This window comes from Drosophila rhopaloa, unplaced genomic scaffold (assembly GCF_018152115.1).
Source record: "Drosophila rhopaloa isolate 14029-0021.01 unplaced genomic scaffold, ASM1815211v1 contig_155, whole genome shotgun sequence".
NCBI lineage: Eukaryota > Metazoa > Arthropoda > Insecta > Diptera > Drosophilidae > Drosophila > Drosophila rhopaloa.
In genome coordinates this window covers 13,924,794-13,948,158 of record NW_025335034.1, presented here as the reverse complement: position 1 = coordinate 13,948,158, position 23,365 = coordinate 13,924,794, and the positions used below count along the sequence as shown (strand labels likewise).

General features: G+C 36.9%; 1 protein-coding gene across 2 annotated transcripts in view; it reads left to right on the top strand.

Annotated features, from left to right (window-relative positions):
- Window positions 1–3,816: 3,816 nt before the first annotated feature.
- Window positions 3,817–23,365, top strand: part of LOC108043611 (rabankyrin-5) — a 125,661-nt gene continuing 106,112 nt past the window's right edge. Inside the window, exon 1 of one of the 2 annotated variants that reach the window (XM_044457433.1) lies at window positions 3,817–4,233. In XM_044457433.1, coding sequence (XP_044313368.1) covers window positions 4,230–4,233 — 4 coding nt within the window. In that variant the 5' untranslated portion in view covers window positions 3,817–4,229. The remainder of the gene's footprint in view (window positions 4,234–23,365) is intronic. The other variant, XM_044457432.1, reaches the window with a different exon arrangement.

Genomic DNA, 23,365 nt, shown 5'->3' with positions numbered 1-23,365 from the left:
TTACTTCATTGTTCATAAAATAGCTTTATAATTCTAAAGGTATATACAAATCTGTAGCTAGGTAAGGTAAAAGTTATCCAATTATTCTTATACCTAGGTAAGGTAAAAGGTACCACTCAGCATAGGTAAAAGTATCTAGGTATATCACAACACTGCTCATAACTACTACTTGAGTCGTATATGTACAACAGAATCTTTGCAGTAAGGTGCAACACAGCAACATCTGACGACTACATTATCGAAGCTGGAGCCCCGCAAGGAAGCGCCTACTCTGCTCGTCCCATATACAGCGGATATTCCTACAAACGAGCAGCTAACAACATCTACGTTTGCTGACACTGCTCGAGGAGCCCAAGCGGAGCAACAACACAACTAGCCAATCACCTCATCGTAGTTGAGAGGTGGCTGTCGGCTTGGCGTATTAAAATAAATGAAGATGAATGTAAACACATAACATTTACTCTCAACAGGCAAACATGCCCTCCACTATCATTGAATAGTACGCCGATTCCCCAAGTCAACGAAGTAACGTATCTTGGCGTCCACCTAGACAGACGACTAACCTGGAGAAACACATCGGATCCAACAAACTACATCTAAAACTAAAAGCCAGCAGCTTCCACTGAATATTAAACATTCGATCGCCCCTGCGTCTGGACTACAAGGTCCTGCTCTACAACTCTACTCTCAAGCCTATCTGGACATATGGATCCCAGCTATGGGGGAACGTGAGCAGCAGCAACATTGACATCACAATCGAAAATCCTGAGGTCTATCACTGGGGCACCGTGGTATATTCGCACCCAAAACATCCACTGAGATCTCGGGTTTCCAGCAGAACCCGCCTTCAACGCAACGACCTTCACACCCAGCAATCATTCTCAGGGCCGCATTACTCAATACCAGTCATATGACTGTTAGTTAGATTACTTTGAGATTTGATACATTTATTGTTAGTATCCGAAAGAAGAAAATTCAATAAATAGCATAATAATTAGGCCAACAATTCTAGTTAGTAATAATGATATTTTAAATAGTCAGGAATTACGTAGAAAAACAATATTAAGAAATACTTAAAGAATAAAATCGTTTTGCAATTTTTATACAATTTCGAAGCCTGACCACGGTTAATGAACCAACATTCAAATAAACTTTAGAGGAGTAACCTAATTACTCATTAAACAGATCAGCTTGACATAAATTGCATTGGATATGCAGTTTTATTTGCAATTTATTTTAATTCACAAACGCCTTGACGATCGTCTTGCCGATGTCTGCGTGTGGTCCTTATTGTTATTGTTGTTTATTTTTGGAAAAGCGATAAGCGCAATGCACACGCAATTGCAATTTTTTTTTCTTTGCACTTGTCTTTTCTTTGTCAGGTTTAATATTTATGTTCGACGTTAAATTAAATTTATGATATTTATTTCTTTGCGTCTTTTGTTTACGAATTTATTTAGTTTTAGTTATTAAAATTTGTATATTTTTACACGTTCATATTTTGCTGTCAAACAATCTACTTGGTAATAATGTTATTTTAAATAGTCGGGAGTTACTTTGAAAAACAATATTAAGAAATACTGAAAGGTTGAGATCGTTTTGGAATTCGATCAAAACAAATAATAGCATACGTTTTAAAAACAATGATTATCGTCCTTACGCAGAAGTCATGTTATTGAATTGGGTAGTCAAAGGATTGTTGGACACTGGAGCAGTCATAAATGTTATTGGAGGCAAATTGGCAGCATAAATCATACGGAGCAGGCTAAAATTCTCTCTCCATGGTACCACACACAGCCGATAGTACAAAGCAGGACGTCATAGGTAAACTATGAACGATTTTCACATCGTTCTTGGGTCAGAACCTACATATACTTAGGGATATAATTTTGGAATACTATTGATTTGTCACCACCATTTATGCAAGACTCTAAAATAGTGTTAGGAAATCAACAATATAGTCCGATACTCAACGAGGTGGTCGCCAAATTTCCTTTATTCGCAGTATTCGGGTTTGAAAAATCTCATTAGTTTCCTGTAAGTTGCTAAGTTGCGTTGCTAAAGTGACCCTTTTCCTGTCGAAAAATTAGTATATTCGGAAGTCGATAGAATGTTGAAAATGGGAGTGATAGAGGAATCTCAGAGCGGTTGGTCGTCCGTGTTTAGAAATTCGCAAAGTCAGCTCTGTGACAAAAAAGGATGCATATCCTATACCACAGATCGATGGTATTTTGTCAAGACTGACGAAGGCAATGTTCATCTCGAGTTTGAATCTGAAAATCGAGCGATACGATGGCTTTTACCTTTTATTTCAAAGTTATTTCAGACCTGACGACTCTTAAAAAAATAGTCTTTAGGATGGCATTGCTTATTAACATTTAGAAATAGGCTCACAAAAGCATTATGCAATTATTGGTGTTACCGCAAGTTTTAGCGCTATCTGACCCTACTTTAAAAGGACATCAATAAAATGGTTCTGAATGAGTTGCTGTCAAACCGTAATATGGATGGAAAGAATCGGCCAATAGCTTATGCCAGCCAAACGACGACTGTAACAAGTCAGCACTACCGACAGATTGATAAGGCGGCCCTTGCTATCAAATGGTCGTATGCTTACCGAATTTTCAAAAAATCCAAAAATCTTTACCGGCAATATTAATTTTGCGCATGGACAACTACAACTACTTAGTAACTTCAACGTTGATGTTATAGCAAAAATATTCTAATAGCTAGGAGAACAGAACAGATGAGCGCTTGGGAGAAAAAGTTCATGCTATCAAAAGCGGTCATAATGGACTTGGAATATTACTACCAAATCTCAGTTGGTTGCCTTACTTTCCAGCACAGAGTGGTAGTCCCAACCAAACTCAGGATGTTGCTATTGAAAGAGCTACATGGCGCTCACATGGGTATCGTCAAAAGTGAAGATCACTGCTCGCTTATTTTTATTGGCCAGTTATCGATAAGGATATTGAAAACATATCAAAATATTGTGAGAATTTCCGACAAACCGTTATTAGTTTTTCGCCTGTTAGTCGTCCAACGTCCAAAAACGTGTATCTTATTGATTAAACTCGAGGTCAGACGTTGGTTATTTTCTGATTTCTTCTAAAACACAACGTTTATTAACGGACGGCCGTGTCTGTCACGCAGAGACCATACGTCTGCGGAGACGTCGTCGACCTAGTGGTGTGGCCAGATGTCTTGCTAGACAGTATAAAAATTGCTAGACTACAAGGCAGAAAAAAACCACAAAAATATATATTAAATATTTGAATAATCTAATTAAAACCAATGTTGAGTAAGAAACAAATTTGTGAGTTTAGTATTTATTTTATTTTTTTATAAGAAATGCAAACGCTTAATATGCTAAGTACTAATTTATAACGGAATTTCTGAGTAAGTACATACATAAATAGTATGGAAATAATATCTAATAGGTCTTCATAATAACTTGGTAGTATCACTATATCTTTATGCCTCTCTTGCGTTTTTATCCTTCTCCAGCGCCAACACGGGACTACATGTTATTGTTTATAACTTTAATGTCTATTTCCTAAAAGCACAATCCTATATCCGCTTGCTGACTGATAAAACGTTATGTTTGGAGTAGCAGGACCATTAAAAAACAATCTGCTAACGGCACACTATTTATTATCGGGTATTTGTAGATTGTGGGAGGCGATTTGTCCGTCCGGGACATTCAAATCAGTATCAGTCACAAATATGAAAACAAACGATTTTTCTACTTCCATCGTTCCATTTTCGTCGTTGTCTGACCGTTTCTATTTTGACTCTAATTTTTCTTTTGACAACAACAAAAATGTACATTTTGTTTAATAAAACTTTTGTTTATTGACCATTTTGATTGTTTCTGATTATTTGAAAAACGTCTGGAATATCATTTTTAAATTTTATTTTTATCACATTAAGAAAGCCTACTTCAGCTTCACTTCAGAAATCATGAAAATTAAACCTAAAAAAATAGTCTTATTTTTGGTTTTTGGACTACATAAAATCTAAAATGCCTGATTTAACTTAACAAACATTTAGATGTTTCGTGTTTTTAAACATGGTTTCGTGTTTTTAAACATGACCCGCGTTAATTTTGTTTCGGAACCAGTTCTATAATGATCCTAAACAGCTGATTGTACGCCTTCTATTTGGTTGAGTGGTCACTTATATTTCTTTTTTCAACTAATAATAATTTGTTCATACATAAATAAAAAATGGGTAAGTTTTAAAACAGTTTTGGTGTTTAATAACCATTAATGTGTATTAAAACATGTAATTAAATGCTTAGCTATGTTAAAATCGAGTTCTGGAAATGTAAATATAAAGGTACATACATACATATGTATGTATGTACATATGACAGAACCATTTTTTAAAATATAAATACATATTTGTACATAAAAATATTCATACCTAAACAAACCATTAATTAGTGCGTTTTATTAACATACATGTATATGGCATGTGTACATTCATATGTGAAAAGATGCACCTAAATGAAAGATGTGACACATCATTTATTTGTTTACTTTTCAAACAACTCAAATAAAATGATATTAAAAATACTATGGTCATAATTTGGGTGGAAAATGAAATCTGGAAATGGTCATTAGCGTAGCCGTCTGGCCATTACCTAAAGTGTAACAGAAATGGTTCCCAACATAAATTGGATGGAATTTGTATGTACATACATATTAAATATGTACATTATTTCAACCGAATTAGTTAAAAGATGTTTCTGTGTCACCCCTGTTTTGGAATCCTATTCGCTATCGTGAATCCCTTCCCGTTTTCATGATAAAAAAACCAAATAAAAAGCATGCTTGCACACATTTCTTGCACTCAAACAAACCTTACCCAACAGCAAGATTTGTTTTATTTTTTAATTTTTAAGCTTTTTTGAGCAAATAGACAATCTTTGAAAAGTTTTGTCATCAATATATTTTCAACTAGTAACTGATACAAAATTCCTTGATATAAAAATTTCCTTGACACCAAAATCTTTATCCTTTACAAATCGTTGTCCAACGGGGACAGTAACCTCTACCCATTCCGTGTACTTGTAGTATATGGATGACAAAATCTTCCAACAAACAATGGCTGGTTTGGCTCAACTTTTTTTTCAGTTGTTCACAATGGCAAGAGGAACGCATAGGAATCTTCACAGCTCAGTGAAATATAACCAGGCCTGATAAGAGGGGGGACAGCGGAGTCAAAAATATTTTTTTGAAAATTTAGATGTTATGAAAAATTGAGAAAGAAAAATTTAAATCAAAAGGTCCACATTGAAATATAAACTATCTGTGGTTGTATTATCACTCTGGAGTTAATCTAAAGACCGGGTCCCCCAGTATTTTGAAAGAAATCAATTATACACTTCTAGTCCATCGATTCGCTGATTCTTTGATGTTAGTGTTACTATGGCTACTATAAAATATTATAAATTCCTAATAGTTGTCTATAAAACGCTTTTCCTACTTCAATTTTAGAGCTCCCAAACGAACGCTGTTAATTTTTAAGCATGCATCTAGGATACGGAAGGGTTGTCAAAGCAGTAAATACGTGTATATCACTTAGAGGTATCATTGCAAATTGGGGTAAGACCTTTGATAGTCGATGATATTATACATTTTATTCGGCGTACAAAAATGATTTACATAGTTAATAACAGACTATTTATTGACTAGTGGATTGACATCTTGACAGCAGTTAGCCATACATTTTTAAAAGCTAAGTGCAGCACTAAAAAGTTACTAATAGCAAAGAAAGCAGTTAGATGTGTAACATATAACAGATCTAATTAAGGTAGATTACCAAGGACAAAAGCGAAAGACAAAGAAATAAGGAATAAATGGAAAATATAAAAATGGAGTCTGTCAAAATAAGGCTTAAATTGTGAGAGCCTTGAGAGCATTGCCAGATCGAAAAGAAAGCTAGTAAGGAGACATCTGTTGCCCAACGAAAGCCTTAAAATTAACACACATTCATTAACTTCTTGAAAAATGTGAGACATCAGCATCACCAGGAGAGTCGATCCAGCCATGTTCGTCAGTCCGTTTCTACGCAAACTAGTCTCTCTATAGGTAGTTATAGGTCGGGCCGGATGAATCGCCTTTATCATATAGCTACCATAGGAACAATCGAAAAAAAAATTACAAAATAAAATTAAAATCCATAGAACTTCTTTATTTTAGAATATGTATGAAAATTTCTTCGACATATAATTATTTTTTAATTTTCTTTAATGGTTTACCGGCTCAAGGTCAAGCGTTTAATTGTTAAAAATAAAAACAAAAGTTCAAAAATTGTCGCTGCTACAAAATTTGGAGATGGGGCCATAAGTACTTTTTTGTGTATTAGCTTAGTGTCTTAATTGAAATCTGATCTGTTTTGTGATAATCGAGTTTTTTGTTTAGATTATGTTATTCCTACATACATACATATATGCTTTCACATTTTAATACCGTTGCAAAGGGAATTATAATTTCTACGCAAACTAGTCCCTCAGTTTTAAAGCTATCTGCTTGAAACTTTCCCAAAAGTTGTCTTTTTATTGCAGGTAGTATATAAGTCGGAACTAAGTATATCATATAACTCCCACGAGAACAATCAGAAAAACAATTTTTTTTTAAGTATAACTTTGCTACTTTTAGTTTTGTTTTGTTTTTTGAAATTAAGTAATATGGAATTAATGTTTTAAATAAAATAAAATCGGACAACTATATCATATGTCATATTTATTTATTTTTTTTTGGGTTTATGTGCAATTTTTTTTTAATTCTAAATTTTTAAGTAATTCTGATAGTCTAGGTACATATGTTACGGACATGAAATGTATAGGTTCTGGACATTTTATTTTTTGTTCAATGTTTTGGTGTCTTTTTATATCATATGTCATAAAAAATTTATTTATTTTTTTTGGGTTTATGTGCAATTTTTTTTTAATTCTAAATTTTTAATTAGTTTTGATAGTCTAGGTACATATGTTACGGACATGAAATGTATAGGTTCTGGACATATTATTTTTTGTTCAATGTTTTGGTGTCTTTTTATAAATGCTTTAATTAAATGGTTTGGGAAGTCGTTGTCTTTTAAGATCAGACTTATTTATTCTTTGGTTTCTTTATCAAATATTTGGTAGGAAATTGTTAGCATCCATTGTATACGACCTACTGCTGTATTAGTAAACATTGTTTTAGGGTGTTTGGTATTAAAGTTAATGATTCGTCCTGATCCTGTTGGTTTTTTATTTCAGAAGACTTCAGACGAAGAAGACGATGGAAGGCTGGGATATTTTGAGTAAATGGTTTATAGACATGGAAACATTAAAACCAAAGTGTAATAAAAAACCAACAGCATCAGGACGAATCATTAGCTTTTACTTCGTCAGTGGACTTCTGATATTCACGGATCAGAAAGCCTTAAAAACTCAAAATGTTATAAAAAAGAAAATTAATTAATTATTGTTTTTAATGTATAAAAATATGTGAAGTAATTTTTGGAAGCTTTTGTCTAAATTAATGTTATGTCAAGAGTTTTATGTTGTTTATATTTACCCTAAAGATGGTCACCGAAACGCATCAGAAATACATCGGAAAGATATTAAAAAAACTTTGTTTTCATTTTTATACCCTCGCAGAGGGTATTATAATTTTGGTCAAAAGTGTGCAACGCAGTGAAGGAGAAATCTTCGACCCTATAAATTCTTAATCAGGATCACCTCCTGAGTTGATATAAGCAAGTTTATATACCCTTGCAAAATATTCTGTAAATTATATTCTCCAAAATTATTCATATGATGCATTCTTAATACTCATAAAAAATCACAAGTTCCTAACTTTAAAACCACCAAAGTTATGGCATTTCCGATTGTTCAGTTATATGGCGGCTATAGGATATAGTCGGCCGATCCTTATGAAATTTGGTAGGTCGGATTAATTGGCCAAATATAAAACCCATAGGAAATCCCAACTTTCTAACTTTACAAACACCAAAGTTATGGCATTTCCGATCAATCAGTTATATGGCAGCTATAGGATATTGTCGGCCGATCCTTATGAAATTTGGTAGGTCGGATTGATTGGCCAAATATAAAACCCATAGGAAATCCCAGCTTCCTAACTTTACAAACACCAAGGTTATGGCATTTCCGATCAATCAGTTATATGGCAGCTATTGGATATAGTCGGCCGATCCCGGCCGTTCCGACTTATATACTGCGTACAAAGGAACGAAGGGTGTGTGCAAAAATTCAATTCGATATCTTTTAAACTGAGAGACTAGTTCGCGTAGAAACAGACAGACGGGCGGACAGACAGACAGGCGGACATGCTTATATCAACTCAAGACGCGATCCTGATCAAGAATATGTATACTTTATAGGGTCTCCTTCACTGCGTTGCACTTTTGACCAAAATTAAAATACCCTCTGCAAGGGTTTACAAATTTATTTCTATCCGAAACTGCGAAAAAATTGTAATCTTTCTAGGAGGTAACATTTTTTAAGAGTATGGGTGAAACTGAATGTGCTGCGGTCATACTGTCAATCAACAATAAACAATTAGCACTTAATAAAACACATAACGATATGTTGAGGTAAAATGACGCAAAGGTTAAAGTCGCTATTGATTTGGCAGTATTTATTGCTTATAAATATATTTGTTTGACAATTTTCACACAAATGGATTGTAAAAAGAAATTTTGTCGGTCAACGCTATATAGTTTCTTCTTCTTCGCTCTAAATATCAGAGCTTAAAAAGACCTCGACGTAAAATATCCGCCAACTATTTGTCTTACGCTCTTCCTGATAACTGTCGACGAATTTCGTCGATTTGAGTATTAGATCATATTTTCAAATAGGAATAAAGACGATTCCCACTTAAAAACTGACTTATCGATAAGTGTTGAGTTTAAAATCTAAACTACTATATAAAAGTCTTCGAATAAAAAATGGGTCAGTGGTAAATTCCTACCAGAGCGGATTGACATAAAAATCTAGAAAAATCCGCATAATTCTGAAATAATTAGGAGACGTGTGTGAGGTACAAATTAAAACAATAAACGACCCCAAAGTGCCCCAAAATTCGATTCGTTTTTTTTTAAATTCTTTCTTTTGCCATTTTTCTGTTATAAATGTTGTTAAAATGGTTTAAAAAAATTATGATCATAATCTTATGGCATAGCCGCAACTAACTGCATTTAAATTTTTTGGAAATTCAGCCTCCTTAACCAAGTCCCCAATATTTTCCAATTCTCTTATGCGTGACGTCACGGCCTCCACATATGTTTGTATGTATGTTCTGCTGGCGCACTTTGCATTAAGTCGTAAATGAGTGTATGTAGCATTTTAAGTGTGACCGCGCAGGGGAAAAAATGAAAATACCAGTCACAAAAAATTTAAAATGCGCGGTTAAAAAATCGATTATATCGCAAATCTTTTCATTTGTTTTCAAATGTTGAGTTATCTACAAACTTTGGATTTGTAAAAAACAAAAATAAACAATGATTCGCTCTGCTATGTACACACACACGCACGAAATATGTATATCCAAAAAATCAAGATAATACTGATATCCTTTTGCTAAAAGAATATTTAATTTACATTTCCACAACAGATTTAAGACATTTTGTAACCGATTTTTGTCATTTAAAATTCAAATCGCATTGATAATATTAAAAGAACATTAAATATTCAAACCAATTGATTCTCACGCTCTTTATTACACGTGCCTCATATTGTTTAAACAAATGCAAATGTTTAAACAATTTGATTCACGGCGTCCCCCACCTGTCTTTATCTAAACTTCTAAACTACTATATAAAAGTCTTCGAATAAAAAATGGGTCAGTGGTAAATTCCTACCAGAGCGGATTGACATAAAAATCTAGAAAAATCCGCATAATTCTGAAATAATTAGGAGACGTGTGTGAGGTACAAATTAAAACAATAAACGACCCCAAAGTGCCCCAAAATTCGATTCGTTTTTTTTTAAATTCTTTCTTTTGCCATTTTTCTGTTATAAATGTTGTTAAAATGGTTTAAAAAAATTATGATCATAATCTTATGGCATAGCCGCAACTAACTGCATTTAAATTTTTTGGAAATTCAGCCTCCTTAACCAAGTCCCCAATATTTTCCAATTCTCTTATGCGTGACGTCACGGCCTCCACATATGTTTGTATGTATGTTCTGCTGGCGCACTTTGCATTAAGTCGTAAATGAGTGTATGTAGGGGAAAAAATGAAAATACCAGTCACAAAAAATTTAAAATGCGCGGTTAAAAAATCGATTATATCGCAAATCTTTTCATTTGTTTTCAAATGTTGAGTTATCTACAAACTTTGGATTTGTAAAAAACAAAAATAAACAATGATTCGCTCTGCTATGTACACACACACGCACGAAATATGTATATCCAAAAAATCAAGATAATACTGATATCCTTTTGCTAAAAGAATATTTAATTTACATTTCCACAACAGATTTAAGACATTTTGTAACCGATTTTTGTCATTTAAAATTCAAATCGCATTGATAATATTAAAAGAACATTAAATATTCAAACCAATTGATTCTCACGCTCTTTATTAAACGTGCCTCATATTGTTTAAACAAATGCAAATGTTTAAACAATTTGATTCACGGCGTCCCCCACCTGTCTTTATCTAAACTACTATATAAAAGTCTTCGAATAAAAAATGGGTCAGTGGTAAATTCCTACCAGAGCGGATTGACATAAAAATCTAGAAAAATCCGCATAATTCTGAAATAATTAGGAGACGTGTGTGAGGTACAAATTAAAACAATAAACGACCCCAAAGTGCCCCAAAATTCGATTCGTTTTTTTTTAAATTCTTTCTTTTGCCATTTTTCTGTTATAAATGTTGTTAAAATGGTTTAAAAAAATTATGATCATAATCTTATGGCATAGCCGCAACTAACTGCATTTAAATTTTTTGGAAATTCAGCCTCCTTAACCAAGTCCCCAATATTTTCCAATTCTCTTATGCGTGACGTCACGGCCTCCACATATGTTTGTATGTATGTTCTGCTGGCGCACTTTGCATTAAGTCGTAAATGAGTGTATGTAGCATTTTAAGTGTGACCGCGCAGGGGAAAAAATGAAAATACCAGTCACAAAAAATTTAAAATGCGCGGTTAAAAAATCGATTATATCGCAAATCTTTTCATTTGTTTTCAAATGTTGAGTTATCTACAAACTTTGGATTTGTAAAAAACAAAAATAAACAATGATTCGCTCTGCTATGTACACACACACGCACGAAATATGTATATCCAAAAAATCAAGATAATACTGATATCCTTTTGCTAAAAGAATATTTAATTTACATTTCCACAACAGATTTAAGACATTTTGTAACCGATTTTTGTCATTTAAAATTCAAATCGCATTGATAATATTAAAAGAACATTAAATATTCAAACCAATTTATTCTCACGCTCTTTATTACACGTGCCTCATATTGTTTAAACAAATGCAAATGTTTAAACAATTTGATTCACGGCGTCCCCCACCTGTCTTTATTATTAATATAATCTTTTTCTTTTGCATACTTCTTTACGTCCCATTAAATGACCGTTTGCTGTAATTAATTCAAGTGAAACATAACCTGTTGGTCAAAATAACAAACTTTTGTTTGTTGGATTGTGAAAATAAGCGTTAAAATTTTGAAAAAAATAATTTTCAAAACTGTTGCTTTAAGCATTCTATCTGTAATCGGCAGATTATTTTTAAACTTAAAATTTCCTAATATTTTAAAATCTAAATAGCTTTAATTTGGTTAGCTTTTTGGTTGCCAAGGCGAAGTTTGTATAACACACTCTGTAATCTCAAAATAATTTGAGTAACGTCTATTAAACCTATTACAAAAGCTAAACAACAAAAAGTTATATTAAACCGGTTAGACCTTGAGTTTAGAAAATAACTCTATAGCTGCTTCTATAGCTTTAATGGTCAAAATTACAAACTTTTGTTTGTTAGATTGTAATTTAAGCGTTATACATTTTGAAAAATATAATTTTCAAAACTGTTGCCTTAAACAATCTATCTGTAATCGGCAGACTTCTTAAAAACTTGAAATTTATTAACATTTCAAAATTAAGTTACATTTAGTTTTGCATGAAAATTATTTAAATAACATATGATACGCATGTAACTTTTTAGTCTTAACTAACTGAATTAATATCTTTATATCTGCAAATCTTTGTTGTGCAGTGTGAAATTATTTTGCAATATATTTTGCAATATATAAACATCAATATTACTATTGCAAAAACTTATATATTTAAAAAGTTAGATAAATAACTATTTAAATTACAAGTATATTTTAATAGCATTTTGAAATATTGATTTTTTTCTAGATTTACTGCTTACAATGGAAGTAGAGTATTTAAATATAGATGGTGCTCCGGTACCTCACTCTGTTATACCTATAACAGGTGATGGAGCTTGCTTATTCCGGGCTGTGTCCTACGTTTTGTTTGACAATGAAAGTTATGCTCAAGTCATTCGAAAATCAATAGTTCGATTAATAGTTTCCCAATTTAGTTCATTTGTTGATGACACATGTAATTTTAACGGAGATAATTATGCCAATCCTGTGGATTATGAAAATGACATGATTAAACCGCACATGTTTGGTTCGTATGCTGAACTAAAAGCTGCTGCTAAATTGTACCCTATTTATATTGAAGTTTACTTTAATCAAACGCTCATTGCAGTTGCTGGTACAGAGGGCAGTACCATAAAAAGATTTCGTTTCAGTGGAAGCTTATCTGGTGGACATTATGATGTCTACAAGCCTATTGAAACCTTTAATGATAGAAGCTCTCCCACTCAAAATATATTAGAAGTTCCTTCTATGAAAAAAAAGAACATTCAAAGAAGAGGTGAACTTACTGATTTTTCTCGAAAAAAACAGAAAAAGATTGAAAATAAGAACTATCATGTTAGGCATCGTGAGGAAATTCAAACTGCAAAAAAAACACAACAAAAGAATACAAAGAGTGCACATTCGTGGAAAGTAAAACATAATTCCGCTCTTTTATACGATTTAAATCTGGCATACAATTCTGATAAATCAGTTGATATTGGAATAATGAATAAGAGATGCTCATTTTGTGGCGCCTTAAAATGGAAGGAAGAGTCAAAAGGTATGTGTTGCAAAGAGGGAAAAGTCCAGCTTCCATCTCTTAAAACATTACCAGATCCTCTTTTAAGTCTTTTAAATGGTGATCACCCAGACCATACACATTTTATGGGGCTTACCAGAAAATATAATAATTGTTTTCAAGTGACTTCATTTGGTGCGACAAAAGTTATTAATGAAGGTTATATGCCCACATTTAAAGTACAGGGGCAAGTTAACCACATAGTTGGTAGCGTTTTGCCAGCTTCTAAAGAAGAAGCTCAGTTTCTCCAAATTTATTTTATTGGTGAGGACAATGTAGAAGCCGATTTCAGGTGTAAAAACAGTCCTGGAGTTAAAAATGCGTTAGTTAAATCACTACAGTTGATGCTGCATGAAAGTAATCCATATGTTAAGGATTTTAAAACTGCTCTTAAAAGAGTTCCGAAGAATTGTAGCCAATTTAAAATGGTTATTCACGCCAATAAAAAGCCTGTTAGGGCTCATAGAGGTCGTTATAACGCACCCCAAGCAAATGAGGTCGCTTTGGTATTAGTTGACCAACAATTTGAAAAAAGGGACATTATTATTGAGGGTTATAATAATCAGTTAAAAAGAATCAGTGAACTTCACCGATCTTATGACGCCCTACAATATAAATTAATGTTTTGTCATGGAGAAGATGGTTACACTATAGATATACCCAAAATTGACCCCGTTTCAAAAAAAACGTTAAGAAAACAGTCTCAGCGTTAGATTTTTACAGTTTCCGAATAATGCTTAGAGAAAATGTATGGAATCACCTGCACTATTTTAGAGCTCTCTTTAGTCAATTTTTGGTTGATATGTATGCTAAAATAGAAACAGAAAGGCTTAATTTTATTCGGCTAAATCAAAAAAAGCTGAGAGCAGAAAGCTACATACATCTTCAAGATGCTATAGACACTGTTTAATAATTAAAAAAAAAAATACGTCAATGAAGACAATAAATTATAATTATGTTTAAAAAAAGAATGGTGTGACGGTTTGTCGCTGTCGGGTGGCTCAGGTTCGTCACAAGAATTTGTTTGTTTCAGGCGTGGTTTGCTGAAAGAGAGTTCCGACCCAGCCCAGAGTAGAAGTCGTGGGGATTTATTTAGTAATTGATTATAACTAGGTTTTATTTCAGTAAGAATCTTGACATTTGATTAATAACTAACGAGTTCTCCGGATTGGCGGGGTGCCGCCGTTGCTGCCTTTGCTTCCTTCGTACACTTCGAACACCTGGTATCGGGAGCCGTCCAGCTGATCGAGCGGAACAGCCCGGGATCTCGGCTGCGGGAGAATAGTCCCCGGGGTAGGTTGCCACGTAGCGAGCCTGAAATGAGAATGGGGTGCTTGGGGACCCTGAAGTCAGCCACGAGCGAGAGAGAGTTTTTAATGCTTGGGGACCCGAAAGTCAACCGCAAGAGAGAGAATATTGCTTGGGGACCCTGAGGTCAGCCGCACGAGAGAGAGAGTTGCTTGGGGACCCTAAAGTCAGCCACAAGAGAGAGAGTTCGGCCGGTGAACCGTGCCGTAAGGAGGTGTGATCCTGAAATCAGACGTCTCCTAGGAATACCGCTAACTACAATGTATAAGCGGACTTGGATCGAATGATCTAGTCCACCCAAAAATGACTTTGCTGCTTTCCACCACTGGGGAGTTGCCTCTGTACCCTTAGACGGTTGGCTGCTAAGTGCCTTTCTATGGCCCGTGGTCCGTCTTATATAGGGCTCGGCGAGATCTAGTGTGCCCGCCGTCTGTGTGGGGTTTGCCGATCTAAGTGTGACCATCTCTCTCGGTCTAGTGTGCCCCTACGCGCGCTATCGTTGGCGCGCGCGCGTTCTTAGTTTGAATTTTAAATTAATTGATTCTTGCGTTTAATTTTTTATTTTTATACCCTTGCAGAGGGTATTATAATTTTGGTCAAAAGTGTGCAACGCAGTGAAGGAGACATCTCCGACCCTATAAAGTATATATATTCTTGATCAGGATCACCTCCTGAGTTGATATAGCCATGTCCGTCTGTCCGTCTGTCCGTCTGTCTGTCCGTCTGTCTGTTTCTACGCGAACTAGTCTCTCAGTTTTAAAGATATCGAATTGAAACTTTGCACACACCCTTCTTTCCTTTGCACGCAGTATATAAGTCGGAACGGCCGGGATCGGCCGACTATATCCTATAGCTGCCATATAACTGATTGATCGGAAATGCCATAACTCTGCTGTTTGTTAAGTTAGGAAGTTGGGACTTTCTATGGGTTTTATATTTGGCCAATCAATCCGACGTACCAAATTTCATAAGGATCGGCCGACTATATCTTATAGCTGCCATATAACTGATTGATCGAAAATGCCATAACTTTGGTGTTTGTAAAGTTAGGAAGTTGGGATTTTCTATGGGTTTTATATTTGGCCAATTAATCCGACCTACCAAATTTCATAAGGATCGGCCGACTATATCTTATAGCTGCCATATATCTGATTGATCGGAAATGCCATAACTTTGGTGTTTGTTAAGTTAGGAAGTTGGGATTTTCTATGGGTTTTATTTTTGCCTAATCAATCCGACATATCAAATTTCATAAGGATCGGCCGACTATATCCTATAGCTGCCATATAACTGAACGATTGGAAATGCCATAACTTTGGTGTTTTTAAAGTTAGGAAGTTGGGATTTTTTATGAGTATTAAGAATGCATTATATGAATGATTTTGGAGAATAGAATTTGCAGAATATTCTGCAAGGGTATTTCAACTTCGGCTCCGCCCGAAGTTAGCTTTCCTTTCTTGTTTTTATTTATTCATGTCATGCTTTTTTGTGCGCGCAGCGTCACACTCCCCCCGTTAACGATTCTAGTGGTGTTGAATTGTAACGTAGTTCCCACTATTTGATATCACTCGCCAGGTCGTTTCTCCATCCTTTATCAGCCATCGCTGCTGTCTTCCGGGTTTCTTCCCTGCTAGCTTCTCCTTGATGCTGTTTCTTGCTGTTCTGGACAGTATTGCTCCCTCCGGTAGCATCCATCTCTCGTCGTTGGGCTCCTCCTCATGGAGCTCTAGGATGTCTCTGTCCGGTGTCTCGGTTGCTCGGCTCTCCTGGGCGGTTTTGGCTGTTGCCTTGCCCGGACTGGATGTTCCTGGTTGGTGCCGTGGTCTTCATCTTCGCCGGTGCCGTCCTTTTTCGAGCGGTTCCCGCCATCGGTATCGGCTTTATAAACTTCGCCATAATTTGCGCTGCTCGTAACTTTGTGTGTTTGTCTCGGAATTTCCGTGCTGCCTCCGTGAATTTGTTATCTTTTCTGTAATGAGACAAATGTTTGTGTTAGGCTTAAAGTTTAGTGTTGGTGTTGGATGTAGTGTTGTATGGTGTATAAAGCAGTGTAGTGTTGTGTTGTGTTATGGTTATGGTGTAGTGTTGGTTTACGTTTGGGGTGTGGTGTAGTGTGATGACTATTGTTATGTGAGTTGTGTGGTGTGGAGTAGTGGCATTTGTGTAGTGTTTGGTTATGTGTAGTATTCAATGATAGATTGTGCTTTTCATGTGTTGCTAGTTTACAGTGTTCGTTCTGTATTGTACGGTTTGGTGTTTCCGATGTATACTCTCTTTGTTTTTCGTGTGTTCGGGTCTTTCACTGCCATGATCACTGGTGACACGAAATTGGTTACCTTCCAGGGTTCCGCGGCTTCTTCTGTATGTTGTGTTGCCTCCTTTCGCACGCCTTTTAATTATTCATTTTATTTATTTGGACCACTGTACCAAGAAAGCGAATTGAAATCTATAAGCGAGCAGTTATAAGTACCGCAAGAGCGCAGAAACTGCACGCTTAGAACTTTCAAAGCAAAGAGAGCAAAAAAACTGGAGCGTAAATAAGTTAAAGTGCATGCACAAAAGAGAAACGGCGGGGATATAAGAAAAGAAAACACAGATAAGAATTACGAAAACTAAAACAATTTATTAGTATTAATACAAAGTGCACTATGCGAAGCGAACGGAGTTTAAATTTATGTTTAAATAACCGGAAGAAAATTAAAATTGTTTTGATAAAACCAACCGATGGGAATAAACGAAAACAAAATACAAAATTCGAAGCATAGAAAAAAAACACGACCGTTCACTTTGAAAGTTTGCTCCTGTAACCCCGATCCTTTTGTTACCCTGTCGAACATCGTGTTTGGTAATCTTAAGTCTTGTAGATTCTGATCAGAGATCTGCAACGAGTATGATCGAGTCAACTCGATCAGCGTGCCCAAATTTCGCTCAATCCAACTCAACTCATTCTGCAGAAATGTGATCGTGAGTGATGCACACCCGAAATAAAAATTCGGAGAATAATCATGCTCGTGCATCATTTCTTTTAGTTCATCGTCGCTCTTCGGGTCGATCAACATGCTGATTTTTTGCTTCGTGTTCGAGTCCATGAAATGAACGTTGCCGAACTCGCAATCATCTCGAACCGATCATGGTCGATTTAGTGGACGATGTGAATGAGTTGATTGTGAGTAAGACTAAAATACTCGAGTTGATTGCGATCAACAAATAAAATGAAAAGGCTAGTTGCTAGTTGGAGGATTAAATGAACAAGTTTTTATTTTTCATATTAGGTTCAAATTAAAAAAAATTAAATTAAAAAATAAAAAACGTTTTTCATATACAAAATAAAAATTTAAAAATTAATTCATATAAAAAAAAAAAAACTATTAACAGCAATATTTCATATTCTTGTTTTCAAATGTACATATGTAGTCTTAAATCTAAACTAAGTATTATAATTTTTATAATAAGAATTTAGGAAAAGCAAACTGTCAACTGATCGTGGCTCCAATCGGTTTCGTTTTTCTGTAATAATGTTTCCAGCCAATGAAAAAGATCGTTAAGCTGCCGCAATGCTAGCTGGAATTGAATGTATCTGGATCGCTAGTTTTGACAACAAAGGGTATTTATTTTGTTTACTTTACCACCATTCAATTAAACTAAATTTGTAGTCTATTTCAACGAATTCCTTGCAATACTTTTCAAGTTCTTCCTCGGGCGTTTCTTGGATTTTTAAGTTCGATTGTTTTATTAAATTTGGAAAAAAGAAAGCGTCGTTGTTTTTATCAGGTGCTGCAGCTTGTATAGTCGAATTTAAATCAGTTATCTCACTGCCGATAGCATCAAAAGAAAAATTTGATGTCGAAGCAAGTGAAGGTGTGGATTGACACTCTTCGTGCCAGTTTCTGTAAGCAACGCAGTATATGAATTGTCTATCATGCGCGAAACACAGAATCTATTAATTTCGGCGACGTCATCTGGTTGCATATTCAAAGCTGGTGGAAATAAGAAATATGCAGCTTTATGCCACAAACTTAAATTGGGAACCCATATTTTATCAATGTTAACAAGGATATTCTCCTTTAAAATCGAAATTGATATGACATCTTCAGAATTTGGCGCACAAAGGCTTTGAATTTTTAAAATAGATTTAAGAACATAACACAATGATAGGAAACTACAAAGTTTAAGTTTCTTAAAAATGATTTCAAAATTCTCACACATTTCAACCAGAGCTGTAGTGGTGTTTATATCTATAGGCAGCAAAAGCTGGCTGTGATCATTATTTTTTAAGACGCTGTTCATTTCACCCCAATTTTCGATTATAGATTTAAGCATTCTATAGTGCGAGTTCCACCTTGTCGGACATTGGCTTTTTAACGAAGTAGGTAAAAGATGCTGTAAATTCGCTTTCTTAAAATATTTAACCACCTTTTTGCACTATTCTAAGATTCCTGTTAGCTCTTTGGTGCCATAAAAAGATTTGTCTAACACATTTGAGAATAAGTGGCTGCTACAGTTTAGGCCAATATTTTGTTCAAAGCTTTGACCATATTGGAGCCTTTATCAGTAATGAACTTAATATTATCAATACTTTGAACATTAAATTCCATGAACAGGCTTTTAAGTTTTCGCAAGACATTGTCACCTGTGGATCTTTGGAAATCCATTGATTTCATGCCCTTTTTACGTAGTTGTCGGTCCACATGTCGATTGTAGCTGAGGCTCCACCGCTGCTTACAATGTCAATTATTTCCTCCTTAATATTTTGTTTTTTCTCTGTGGCGCACTTTTTAACCTTTCGAGAAATTGTAGTGGGATCCGGTAATAAGTCTTCCAAATCGATGTGTTCACCATAAGTGGCCCCGATCTAGATTAAGAAAGCCAGATCCACGCACAGCTGTAAATGGTCGACAGTCTTCCGTTATCCACGATGTACATTTTTCTATGGCCTCAGACTTGTCCAAAGCGGAGACACATTTTAAAGGTGATGTCTGCTTAGTTGATTTGCAGCAGCTATGTCTGTTTAAATTAGATGTTTGGCTTGCGGTGTACTTTAGGACCTTGGAGCAAGTGCGGCAGAATACGAATACGGTCAATATGGTGTTGTCTGGCTTTACAATTTCTGCCAAGACATTCCAAATTAAACTGCGTCCTTTACGTTTGGCAGATAGTGTGTATGTGCCATGTGTAATTTGCTCAGCAACACTTTCCATGTCCATTTTTTAAAAACTTTACAAATTATTGCGTGCCGGCGAAAAAGTCAAACAACGCGTGCCACAAAACTCAAAAAGTGGCACGAGCTAAAGTCGATCAAACCGATCTCAGACGAAAAGTACCGTACGAAAAAACCACTCATGTAAACCATCCGAACACAAGCGAACCCAAATATTTGATCACAACAATCATGTATGAGAAATGTTGCACTCACAAACGATCATGCCTGCGGTTGAGAACGATCACACACGGTCATTGATAAGCTTTGATCGTTTGATGCAACAGAAATGTTCACTCACAACGTTCGCTCACCGCTCATACTTTTTGGATCAAGCGAAGTGATTGAATCATACCAGATACGAGTCAATGATCGGGTGTACCCCAAAACGTTTGACTCGTTGCAGATCTCTGATTCCGATACACTGCTATTTTATGTCAGCATTAACTCTGGTAAATGTTCGTCCCACGTGGTCTGATCCTCTCCTGCTAGCTGCGCGATCATCGTTTTGACTGTTCGATTCGTTCGCTCGGTAGATTTCTCCTGGGGCGTGTACGATGCCGTCAACTGTTGCCGTATCCCCCATTTTTCCATGGCCTTTCTTGTTTTTCCTCCTGTGAACTGGATCCCATTATCTGAGATCAGGGTTTTTGGCGATCCAACTCTCGCAATTACCCTTTCTCTAAAGACTCGTAGGAATGCGTCCGCTGTAGCCTGTCGGATTGCTGCAAGTTCCACCCACTTCGAGAATTTATCCATGATTACTAATAGTGTGGTGTTTCCGTGCTTTGATCTGGATAGAGGTCCCACGAAATCCACACATATGGTTTCCCACGGTGCTTCTGCCACTTTTGTCAGCATCTTCCCAGCATTTTCTGTTGCGATACCTTGTATTTTTGGCAACACTCGCATTTCTGTACGTATTTTCTTACGACCTTGTTCATTTGTGGCCAGAAATATCGGTTCTTCACCCTTCTCAGTGTTTTGAACATGCCCAGGTGTCCTGCTTCTGCTGTACTGTGGTTTTCCGTTAATACTTGTAGAATTTCAGCCCCAGTTACGCACAGTTTCCATGGTTGTGTGGCTCTCCGATTGCCACCCAGTTTATATAGCCTGCCTGCTTCTATCTTGAATTCCGTGCTTTGTAGGTCTCTTTCCAGTTCCTTGTATTTTTCCTCAATCCATGTCTCCGTGTACTGTATTGTTTTCAACTCGTTCTGTGGTGTTCTGGATAAGGCGTCTGCTACCGCATTCCATTTTCCCTTTCTGTACTGGACTTCAAATTGGAATGGTTGTAGGCCTAGCGCCCAACTGGCCACTCTTCCCGACGGGCTTTCTATTGAGTTTAGCCACTTCAAAGCCATGTGGTCTGTTATCACTATGAACCGATAGCCTTCTAGGTACATCTTGTACTTGTTGATGCCCCAATATATTGCTTTACTCAACCCCCTGCTGGCAAACGCTATTACATGTTCCCCGTCCTCTCCGTCCTGTGTTAAGACCGCGCCTACGCCTAAGTCGCTGGCATCCGTTTGCAGTTTAAACTGCTTTGTGAAATCGGGGCATGCCAGTACCGGTCCATTCAAATTTTTGTCCTTTCTTGATTAAGCCTTGCAACGCTCCTGCCTGTTCTGTGAAATTTGGAATGAACCGTCGGTACCATGATGCCATTCCTAAAAAGCTATGTACTTCCTTTGTGGATCTTGGCGCTGGTAAGTCTCGAATTGCCGCTACTTTGTCCGGGTCTGTCCGAATGCCCCGATCGCTTAAGACGTGTCCTAGGTACTTTAGCTCCTTTTGGAAGAAGTGGCATTTGTCTGGATTAATCCGCAGGTTCGCGTTTTGTAGTCTCCTGAAAACCTCTTTTAGCTTCTCCAAATGTTCACGTTTGCTCCGGCCAATAACCACTATGTGGTCTAGATATGCAAATGCAAACGGTTCCATTTCTTGCCCAATTATTAAGTCCTGTGCCCTTTGAAACGTTGCTGGAGCTGTGGGTAGCCCAAATGGCATAACCTTCCAATGGAACAGTCCACGTCCGGGGACTGTGAATGCCGTGTATTGTCTACTATTCCTATCCATTGGGATCTGCCAGTATCCTGACTTGAGATCTATCGTGCTGATGAACTTTGCCCCTCCTAACTGGTCCAAAATGAAATTCATTCTTGGTCCCGGATAGGCGTCTTTTTCTGTTTTGTCGTTCAGTAGTCGATAGTCCACACACATTCTGCATTCGTTGTTCTCACTAGCACTACTGGCGCGCTGTACGGGCTACGTGAGGGTTCTATGAGTCCCAGTGCCAACAACTCGTTAATCTGTTCATTGATGATCGCCTGCTGTTTTGGATTTCGCGGATAGTACCTCTGTTTAATCGGTTTATCATCCTTGAGGTAAATCTTATGCTTTGTTATATTACTGGTTCCCTGCATTCCTTCAATTACTTGCCTCTGCGTTTCCAGAAAGTCCTGTACTTCCTTCTCGGACGCTTCCCCTGTCGTGTTTTCTTGCTCCGTATTCGTCTCCGGTTGGTCCTCTTCGTCTCCGGGCTCTCTTAATTCCAGCTCTAAGTTTCCACACCTCAGCGAGCTGTGTACCCCCGCCACAAAGTCCAGTATTCCTCCTGCCACTTCTGTTAGTATCATGAACGTTACCCTGAACAATTTTCCTCCAAATTGGACTTCTACCGTGAATTCTCCTATCGCCTTCTGCGTTGTTTCGTTGGCCATTGTTATTTCTGCTCGGGCTCCACACCATTTGCCTTGGTGTTTCAGAAATTAATATTTGTTTCTGCTTATAGAGCTTCTTGATGCTCCTGTGTCCACGATTTCTTTCGCTGTCTTGTTTCCGACCCTTATCCGGGCTACTATTTGGAACCCGTCGCAACACAACTGTTCCCCTGCTGCTGGCTCTTTTGTTGCCGCCTGAGTTGCCAGCTTTATCTGCTCTGCCCTGCAGCACTCCGTGGTTCTCGTACCGTTTCTTCCACAGACCCAGCAAAACAGCGTCGGTGGATTGCCGCATGTCCGGTTCCTCCGCAGCGCATGCATATCTCCGGTCTTAGCTGCTGCACAGGTTGGCTTGCCTGTGTCCGGTCCTCTGCCTCTATTCCGTCTACCTCCGCCGCTAGTTTGAGAAACTCTGTCAACGAGTTGAATCCTGCCCTCCTAGCGTACAGCTTTATCTTGCTCCTGCTGTTTCTGTACATTCGGTCCAGTTTGGCCTCCTCTGAAAGTTTCGTGAATTGCATCAGTTTTCTTTGTCCTATTGCGTACTCTCTTACGGGCTCCGTTTCTCTCTGCTTCATCTGTGCAATCTGATTCTCCAACTGTTCCTCATATCTTGGTGGTAAAAAGTATTCCAGCAGTTCTGTTCCGAGCTGCGTCCGTGTTACGTTCCTGCTCGGCGTGGTGTTCCACCAATCACTCGCGATCCCCTCCAGGATGAATGGCATCGTCTGTATCAGCTGGTCCTTCCGTATTCCGTATCCGCCTGCCCACTGTTCCATTTTGCTTAGGAATTCCAGTGGGTTTGTTGTTCCTTGATACCGGATGCCCCATCCGCGTACCCGGTCTATGACTTCTGTTTCCATTTTTATTTCTAACTTTCCTTCCGTTTCGTCCCCTAGACTTGCTCCTTTGATGTCCATTATTCCCT